At 38.3% G+C, this 10379-nt stretch overlaps 1 protein-coding gene across 1 annotated transcript in view; it reads right to left on the minus strand.

The window, feature by feature from the left end:
• NALCN (sodium leak channel, non-selective) overlaps nt 1-10379 on the minus strand; it is a 36091-nt gene that overhangs the window by 21533 nt on the left and 4179 nt on the right. The window contains exons 6-13 of the mRNA XM_009701250.1: nt 9673-9729; nt 9174-9294; nt 8941-9072; nt 6993-7160; nt 5719-5823; nt 5084-5190; nt 3112-3232; nt 2931-3029 (exon numbers count right to left, since the gene is read on the minus strand). Of these exons, the coding sequence (XP_009699552.1) occupies nt 2931-3029; nt 3112-3232; nt 5084-5190; nt 5719-5823; nt 6993-7160; nt 8941-9072; nt 9174-9294; nt 9673-9729 (910 nt within the window). The remainder of the gene's footprint in view (nt 1-2930; nt 3030-3111; nt 3233-5083; nt 5191-5718; nt 5824-6992; nt 7161-8940; nt 9073-9173; nt 9295-9672; nt 9730-10379) is intronic.

The following is a 10379-nucleotide window of genomic DNA, read 5'->3' on the forward strand; positions in this document are numbered from 1 at the left end:
AAAAAAGAGAGAAAACCAAACATTACATGCCACAGCAGCTACCTGAGGTAACCAAGAAACAACTGAAGAAGCTGAAACAGATGACATAAATGATTTATACTGACTGTATTTTTAGTATCATGTAAATTCTAGAAAATATTGCATGATGTGCCTGTTCAGTGTAATTTGCAAGGAACTGTTACCAGTGAGTAGCTTTTTTGATGTTCAGACTAATGCTTTCCCTGTATTCAGATATGGAATTGAGGGAGGAGACCATTCATAGCTGAAAAGGTGGCCCAAGTTTGAGGAAAATGTGTAAGCAGAGAAAATGATCTCAAAAAGATAAATGTAAAAATTAAATAATTTTCTGAAAATAATGGAAACCCTAATTCAGGCCCTACACCTCAAACTTCCACATTTACACTGGCAGCTCATGCAGGGGCAATCTGGACGAAGATGAACTGTTCAGTTATCATCTCCTGCGCTCACAATCCTTATAAGCCTCATGTTCACACCTTCCTCTTCCCTCTCATTTTGAATCAGTGAACGTAACCAAACTTTGACTTTTCACATGAGTTTGAGTTGTCCTGTGTCTTTAGAGCTGTATATCTAGGAGAAAGGTACAAAATATGAATCTGCTACACAGTCACACATAATTAAGTTTACTTTTCCCGTGTTAATGTTCATATTTCAAACTTAAAAAACTGGTGACAGATTTACACTCATATTGTGGATGACTCACTTCAAAAGTAACCTGTGTGTTGGCCCAGATCACCTTACTCCACAGTCGACAGTTGAATATACACAGATGAATACTGAGTTATGAGTTAATGTCATCTCACTAATTTGTGAAAGAAATCTCACAAGCTGCCTTTGCAGGAGACAGACTGACACAATGAACGTGATCTGCGAGTGACTCCGACGGAAAGAGGGGGAACTAAGAGCGAACACACTGCCTAGGAGCTTGACAGCACTTAGTAAGATTGGGCCTATTGTCACAAAAGCATAATAAAGTCATACTAGTAAGGGCAAAGATCCAGCTTCTCTAGTACCTTTTCTCTATGACAATGGCCAAAAGTAGATGCCTGTAGGTGTAGCAAAGCAATCCAGAGCACCAAGTGGCTCCTGATGATTCTCCGTTGCCCACAGAGCTGGCTCAGAATTCAGGACAGATACATTCAAGACCACATGCAAAACTAAAAGGGAAACGCACCGCTTCCTCACTCCTCAACACCGCGTGCACCACACCTCAACAGGGTAAAGGAAAGATGTTTGATCAGCCATCATCAAAAGCTATTTAAGAACGGACTCTGCAATGTGATTATTTCTTCTCCTCGTCTACACTCATGCCTATGAACAGGTTTTTGAGGAAACTGATCTGTGTACAAAGTGTAAAGTGGAATGAAGAAACAATTTATATGATAGAAATGCTCAGTTAACATCTCAATAGTTTCATGAACTATGATGTACATGACAGAAACATACATAGCCACAGAAGAAAAACATTAAAAGAATTTTAACATTTACATAAAATGTCTTAATTTTTTTTTCAAAACTTGCTGAAAAATATTTTGCATTCATCAGTGTAAGGATGACACATTTGAAGGAAAAGCAGTATTACACAGCTGAACAGGAAGGGGCAAAAGCATCTATAAAAATCCAGTGGAATTCTCATACTGGAGAAATTTCAGCTTTGTTAATTCACTAGTCAAAATTTAGCAAATAAGAAAATAAATGAATAGCACATTGCTCCTTGTTCTTTAGAACAGATGTATTTTAACAAGAATGACTGCACTTCATCTCAGCAACATTACACCGGAGTCATGCAAACGTAAAAATACCTTCTGAACAGCAGAGGTTTTAGGCTATTTATTTGGCTTGCAACCTGCCTGATCTCATCTCATGACGCCTCGCTTGCCCACACTGGACTCACAGTAGTGTGCTGCTCAGCTCCCTTCCAGAAGGAGTCAAGCAGTTTCCTTGAAGGGCAAACTCAACAGTTGTGTTTGCTACAGAGTTCGGGTCAGGGCCACAGCAGAGTCATGGCCAGCACTCAATTTATCTCCAGCACTGGCACGCTGGGTTGTCTTGCATCTCCAAGCCCCAGACAGCACAATCATCCTGTCCCTCCAGTGCCATGAGTGACAAAAATATCACTCTAGCTAGCTGCAACACAGACATCTCATTATTTTGGGGACTTTGAATTGAAAGGTGAAAAAAAAAGTTAATAATTATGTCTTGGTGCCACAGGGGCACCACAAGAGCCTCAGAAAAAAAAGTCAGATTAAGGGCTGGGCAGTGGGCATGCTGCAGTCCCTTCCAGAGGATGCCACCTTTAACAAGTGTACACATGAGCTGCTCTGTAACAATTCACCTGGGGACAGGCTTTTCTACTTCTCAGGGTAATCTGCAAAGCCCATGTGAACTGCAGTTTTTACCTAGAACACTAGCTCCTTTTTTTTTTTTTTGGGGTGATGGACAATTAATTTTACAATGCACTCTGCTGCTTGCCAGGTAAAAGCCATGCAGCTTTACTTTGGAGCTGAAATACTGCAATTGAAGGGCTCTAAATGAGACTCCTTAGTTGTAACACACACAAGCATATCATGTCTTTTTACCTGCCACCACATGTACACCTACATCAAACTAAACCAGTAGAATGTGGAGTACCTGTAAATACATTGTGCTTTAGGTTCAATCTCCATCTGGCAACACGACTGCATTGTAAATAAACTCAGACAGCTTTGAAAGAGAGTGTGATGGATTGCTATCATCCCAGGTGGAGTTTCGTAGCAAATACGGATCAGGTGTGCCTGAAGCCATACTTGCAGGCTTGCAGAATGTAAGTCAGTCTTAAAGGCAGTCTTACCAAGTAATGTAGACAGCGTGATATCAGTTTTAGATTTCTTACAGAGCCAGTTTTAGACACAATAAACCACCTCAGTCAGTACCTTGTTTTCATTGAAATTAGCGATGACGACTCCAACGAAAAGGGTCAGTCCAATCATGCAGCCAAGGAATACAAAAACATGAATGTAGATTCCATGGATCTGAATAGACAAAAAAGATTAATAGTTAAAACAAATCAAAGTATGGGTTGTAGAATTCAAAGACTCTGATGCATTTCCTTACCGGCCCAACGCGATGAATAATAACATCTCTGACTTCCACCCAGCCTTTTAATGAAAGAACTTCGAATAGTGCCAGCATTGCATTCCCCACATTGTCAAAATTAAAATTCCGAGGATTTGCCCTGAAATGCAGGACACAAATAGGTATAACTTCAGCAATAAAGTTTTTGTTTCTATTTGTCACCTTGATTCTTCATAGTCTAACTAACATTTCAATACCTTGCAAAGTTGGTGTTAAAGCCTCTGAAATCTCTCATTCAAGTTCTGTCTCAGGGATAAGAAAATAGCAGCAGCAGCAGCAGCAATAAATATGTACAGCACAATTTTTTTGATCCCTATGTATTTTTATTTTCTTACTCAGAATCTGTTTCACAGTAATAAAGTTTATAACATGCTGCCACGTTTTAGTGTTTCGTCAATGAAATTAGCAAAATACAGCACTAATGAAAAAATGGATCTGGTGGCATTGGCCAGATTCTAGAAGAAATTTACTGAAGGAGACCAATCTCAAACCCACATAAATGATTCGGACTCCAAAGTCAGTGAGATCATTTAGAAAACACTGTTCCTTATTTCATTATCATCGGGAACTGATGGTCTAAAGCAAAACTTACTGAGAGAACATCGCATCTTCTTGACTTTCCTATACCTTATGCTCTGACCTTTTGTATCAGTTGAGATTCAAGAGGATGTTTCCAGCTGAACATTAGAAGTACCCTCTTTGGGCTAGGTTTGCACATTGCTCTGTCTCTATAATCCGAGACAGATAATCCAAGGAGTCCAACTAATCTTTAACAGTTCATAAGGTAAATAGTTGTATTCCAGAAGAATTATTAAGTGTTTGGTGCTTCTAAAAATCCAACCATTCAGTGAAAAAGAGAGCTCTCAGATGTAGATATTTCTTTTAAATGTGGTCCTTATACTGACATCTGGCTCTTGAAAATCTGGCCTGACACAGCCAACAGGTGGTATAAATGTCCTTGCGGTAAAATATTTTTCTGCAATAACAAAACATTCCCCAAAGTTTACAGTTCTGCTGATTATGACAGTTTTTGCTTATTTCTGGATCAAGCTGAAGAGGATTGAATTTGCTTACTCGAGGTAGAATTTGTCTGAAGCACACAGAAACAAAGACTTCTGCAGATGTCAGAGTTTCACTGACTGTTCAAATCACAGCGTATTATTTCATTAGTGTAGGATGGCTCTCAATCTACCACTGCTGGTACATTCTTTAATCATGCACATAGTCAATTAAAATAATTGTGGTTGTTAAGCTTATTGTGCAAAATGCCAACCAACTTTAAAATGTGAACAATTAAAAAGAGGGTTTTTTGCCTGCTCAGGTGTTGGGAAATATTAAATGAACTTTATCAGAATATTAATAATAAACATTCCATTAGCTTTTAAATAATTTTTACTGCACTACTGCACCAGATAGACCACAAGGATTCCCTGCATTGGAAACAAAAAGAAGCTGCTAGCTGGCATGGTTGATGGCCATAGAAGACAAAGGCTGGTTTTAGGCAAGACTTGCTCATTTTTTTTTTATGGGTAGCTGTAGGCAGATTGATTTCCATTTCTTTTTAATCCCATCTTTTCCTATTTATTCTTTGGTTCTGTTGTTGATGTATGGCTCTCAGGATGTCTTCATAATAGTACTAAAGAACAATTAAGTGATAATCTTGGTTCAAGACCATAACTCCCACTGTAATAATAATCACATCTAATTCCTATCTAGGTTCAGTCCCTATGGGTATTTTTTTCCTTTCTGCTTTATGAACAGAATAGCAGGTTAAGTCTGGAAAAGTTTCATATATCTGGTTTTTTACTAAATATACCAGAATTTTTACCCTTAATAATTTGACTTACAAGGAAAACCCTCCATCAGTAGTTTAATGTCATGAGATTTGAGCCATTTTCTACATCAACAGCTGCATTTTTGAAGAAAGATAGACCAATGCGTAGCAACTCACCAGACTCGTGGCACCCAAAATCCAGGTTTTTTCTCTCCAGGTCTTAACTTTAAATTGAGATTTTTGGAAACACTTACATTTATTCTGAAGATGCCATGACAATCTTCCTATAGTGAAATAAATCACAGCCTGAGGTTAAATAATGGCCTGTGAGAGATGCTAAAATGCCATTATAGACAGTACACTTGCCATGATAGGGAAGCAATGTAAACAGAAATGAAGGGTTATTTACAGGTCTGGGATTAATAGTCACAGACTTTTACTCAAATGAAAAAGGGATTCAAAAAGCCCTTCTCCATCCACGACTGAGAGTGCTTTTCATTTTGCAAGACTCATTTTCCATGGTTAATTCCATGTGACATCCCATCCTTTGCAGATAACATGGCACGAATTTGACAATTTTTTTCAGAGAGCCCCCAATATTTGGACTTACTTTACATTTTACATGAAAACCCAGCCTTACCCTCATTGACTCACTCCTTTATCACCCTTCCCTCCATCGTCCTGCTTCTGAACAAGAAAGTGCCCAAGATCTCCACCTCTCATATGACAGCTCTGATTGCCCCACTTGCTTTCCCCAGAAGGCAGAAATCGCACAGCATACTATTATTTGGAAGCAAAAAAGCAGTTCTTACCCTAGAAATGATGTGCGGATCATTGCATTTAGCCAGTTTTCCAGCAAACAGCTGCACTCCAAAGCTTGCGAAAACAAGCATTAATGTCAGCAAAAGAATCGAAACCTGTAAAGGTGAAGTTAGACTTGTCGAGCTCTCCTCCTGCAGACTTGAAAAAGGGGGTCAGCTCCTTCGGTGAACTGCAGTTGCATAAACTGGAGATATGGCTTTTGTGACATACACATTACTTTAGGTTCTGATCCAGTAACCACGTGATGTGTTATTATTAGTATTATTAGTATTATTAGTATTAACAATAACATAGCATCTAAGATCAGGATCAAAGCTTTCTTGCACTCAGTGTACCACCTTGCTAAGTTCTGTACACATAAGAATTGCCATTCACTTCAAAAAGAACTCTTCAACTCCTTAAGCGTGCTTTTTCTGTTTTGCTGAATCAGGCTTTACTAATTAATCTGAGTAAGCCGTTGTTAGATATGGTTAGATATTTAATTCCAGGATAGCTATAATAAAGATATGCATGCGCAAATTATGATGTAAATCTCTTTACCAGAATACAGTATCCATGAAATGCTAACTAGCTTTATACTTTTTGTCCTTGCTCTATTACTGTCTGCAAATATTTTGTAGTTTAGCTTTTTTATAACAACATGACCTAATACAGCATTCTGTTAAGGACCAAAATGTCTGTTGTTTAGGGTGACAAATACCACACAGGAACCCAAGACAATAGATTAGGTTGTGATCAAGCAATCACAGACTCCACTATTGTTATTATTACTACAAGTGCATAATTACGATCATAATAATAACAACAATGACATAACAACGAGATCCAGGTCTGTGATAACAACTGTATTGTCTCTGGTTGCCTCTCAAAAAACTTGGAGGTAGAGACCTTCCGCTTGGAAACAAGGTTTATTTTTGTTCTTGCAGAGGTGCTATACCCTAGTTCTCATCTTCCTTTCCCAACTAGAACTGTCACTAAGGAGTAGATTTTATTTCGGTAGTCCTTCTACGTAATTATGGCCACATATATGCTGAACGAATAGTATCATTTATAAAAGAATTATTAAAGCAGCTTTATTCAGTATAAATGTAAATGAGTTACTTATATTCCTTATTTTTAACTCGTTCTGCAGTGGTAGCTACAATGAAAAGTAAACAGTCAACAATGGAGAAGAGATCAGAAAACGTAAACATTATAGCAAAATGGTATCTTATTACTAGTCTATTATCTTCTTTTTAACAAGAATAAATTAAGTGGCACATACCAAAAAGATTTCCTTAAAGCCACTAAACAGCTCTCGCACCACCTTCCTCATCTGAGGGACCAGTTTGAAAATTCGAAGCGGCCGGAGGCAGCGCAGTACCATTAAGAGCTGAGCTCCGGATTTGGCAGGGACGTTCTGAGGCATCCAGCACAGGAATATCAAACTCACCTTGAGCAGACAGGGCAGGAAAAGGCAAAGAAGGATTAGGGTTACAATGTCTTACTTGACATACACACAGCACAGAAGATCAATAAACACTTCTCTTCCTTAAAGGGAAGATTAAGGCAAAACCCGCCTAATTTAGAAAAAGGACTTGGGTCTCCTGTGCCCTGGCTGATTGTCTTAACTAACGGGCATCAGCTTCAGCCTCTCTCTTCCCCTTCGACTCAAAATCTATTTTACTCTTTTCAGCAGATGGAACAGTTCCAAACGAAGAAATCAAATTGGTTGATTCAGAGCAGGGGCACGAACCATATTCTTGGAGCAGGCAGCATCATCTCTCTCTCCCCTTCTCATTTCAAACAGAGATTCTCTCCTGAAACGAGATATCCTCACCTGGGAAGTCTGTTAACACTTTCCTCGCCTGTTTTTCCTACCATTTTGTCACAGGCATAAGTAATTTTGTCACCTGTGTGGCTTTTTCACACAAATAGTATGTGTTCAAAAGTGTTTTCAAACAGCACGGTTGCATCTTGTAGCTTGAACAATCTCTGGCAGATGGTTCTTGATTATAAAGTTTGTTAAATACTTCTTATTTTTTAAAAAGTATCTATAAAGCCAATGTTATACAGGGGGACAGAGGGGAGAGTGTTACAAAGAGGTAAATGCACAAAGAATGGAGGATCAAGCCGATGTCACCAAATTTGTTAAAAACAACAGTGGTAAAAGACAGCCGCCCCACCAAAACAACAAAGATTTGCCAGGGCTGCTCACTTTCTTTCCTGTTCTTTTAAGACCACCACAGGCACATTTGGAATATCCAAGCTACACCACTGAAATTTTCCTTCAGACAAGCAGAGGGATTTAGAGGGATTTCAAGAAACTCATGTGCATACTGATTATGCATACTACAGTAGGAGTTTTGTATAAGTATGCATATTTTTATTTATGCTAACAATGAAATCTTTGATACAAATTGATCGTGACAAATTTTATGCAGCACATCTGTCTGGTGGATTAATGTCTGAAAGATTTAATCAGAATCCATCAAAGCCATTTTGCTTAGTAATTTCTTCAGGTAGAAAATATTTCATACTGTATTATATTGAGCACTGGTTTTGACACATTCTCTGGTGTTTATTGTCCTACGTGAAGAGGCAAACAGACCCCTTTCTCTTGTATTTCAGTAGAATGCAAGAAATTTCTGGGGGACAAAGAAAACAGTAGAACCTTTTTTTTTCCTGAGAACCACTACTGATAGGTATGGAATACAGAAAAATGTTGCTTTGCTTGCTTTCTTCTATAGCAACACCAGCAACAAGGATGTGCCCTTCTGTCAAATGGTAGAGGTTTTTGAACCACCTTCTACGAAGTCTGAGAACTGTCGAGAGGGAAGGAACCAATGAAAGGCTAAGAAACGGATAAAATAAAAGTTCTCCTGCATAAAAATGCTGAAGTAAGGTCAGAGATCTCGAGCTTACTTTCGAATGAAATCAGGTCTGAAACTTATAACAATAAATAAACAATTTAAAGGGGCCATACAATAGTCCTACCCTAAATTGCCAGGTGCTTATCACACGTCAGTGTATTTTTAGATGTTTAAACAAGTATTTGTACACACAACCGGCAGGACTGCACATGAAAACAGTGGTGTTTGCCCACAAATTACACTACTGCATTTGCACCAGGGTTGCAGAGCCGAACTTTTTAACGTTACTAAACGTTTATATATCCAAAGATATCAAAATTAAGAATGCTACAGAAACGTCCCATAAATACAAAAACTTACAAGATATATAAATATGTCCATAACTCCTCCAAAGTCCCTAATGACAGCTGTTGGTGTAAAAAACAAGCCATCTGCCATAATCTTCAGATTAAGCTCAATGCTCATGAATATTACAAAAACATATTCGGCAATCTGAAAATCAAAGCAGAGAACAGCCACGATTTAGGAATAGGCAGGGGAGAAAACCAAGGTGACTGTGTTTCATTAAGTGTTAAATGATTCGGTGACAGTACCTGGAGCGTTGGAGCATGCATAACTCTTCTAAAGGGGGATTCAAACATCATGGAAATGCAGGAGCATATAGTAACAACGATCATGACCCAGTCCAGGTACGTAACCAACCCCAGCAAGTCACTGCGAACAATACATAAGGATAACCGTCACAGAAATGCCAAGACCGCTGCGTCACTTGTATTGCATCTACACCACAGTTAAGTGCTTTCTCATGAAAAACACATTAAGCTGAGGAGCGTCAAATATTTCAGTATTTCAGAAACGCGTAATAAAACTAGGGAAGTCACATGCAAGTGAAGAACAGAAGTCTGATAAAAAAAATCCTCTTCCTATTCATCCTCCTCCTCAAACAACGCCACCAAAAGAGAAACCTTTTTAGGGGAAAAAGAAAGAAACACACACGTGCATGCACACGTACACACATACATGCGTGTGTACACTCACACACTTATACTGCAGGCTTATGGGACCAAGCAAAGTTACTTTTGCAGTGCTTACTAAAGCTGATGGTATTTGGTATTTTTCACAGCTCCAGTAACAGGATCTGTTTTAGAACTATAAAAAGAAGAAAAGATAGAGACATTTACATTTTATTTTAGTCAGCATTGTAATTATACCATGTATCCATCACTTCAAAATAATTTATATCCAAATCAAGGCTGCATTTACCTTGGCTTAATTTTAAATGTCTGTGTAAGTTTCATTTAATTCTATGCAATTTTAGTCGTATTATCAACACAGCTAGTACCACTTTAAATCATGGCCTACCTGTAATTCCTCTAACGATTCTTTAAACTGCTAGTTTTTTTGTGTCTTGCTTTCGTATGCGAGGACTTAATTCTGTATTTTGCTTGGGGATGGGGTAACCTGCTACTGAATTTTACGTTCCAAAATGCTTCTTTAGTTCTTTTACTTCAAAATCTCTTGGACCATATCCTCAGCTGACACAAAAAAAATCCTTCCACAAGCCCTATTTCTTTTATTACTTTTTCAATCATTTTCTGATGAATATTTCTAGATTCTCCGTATCTGAATTTTCCTGTGAAATTGCTGTGCTTCACCTACCATATCCAAACACCCATCAGGCAGTCAGAGAGAGTGAGAGCCAATCTATAAGTAATAAGCATATATCTAGGTGACACAAGTTAAGCTCTTGCTCCAGCAATTATTTAGCCTTTTTATATAAAGCAGAATGGCTTCAACAG

The sequence above is a fragment of the Cariama cristata genome, unplaced genomic scaffold (assembly GCF_000690535.1).
Source record: "Cariama cristata isolate BGI_N322 unplaced genomic scaffold, ASM69053v1 scaffold7100, whole genome shotgun sequence".
NCBI classification, from domain to species: Eukaryota; Metazoa; Chordata; class Aves; order Cariamiformes; family Cariamidae; genus Cariama; species Cariama cristata.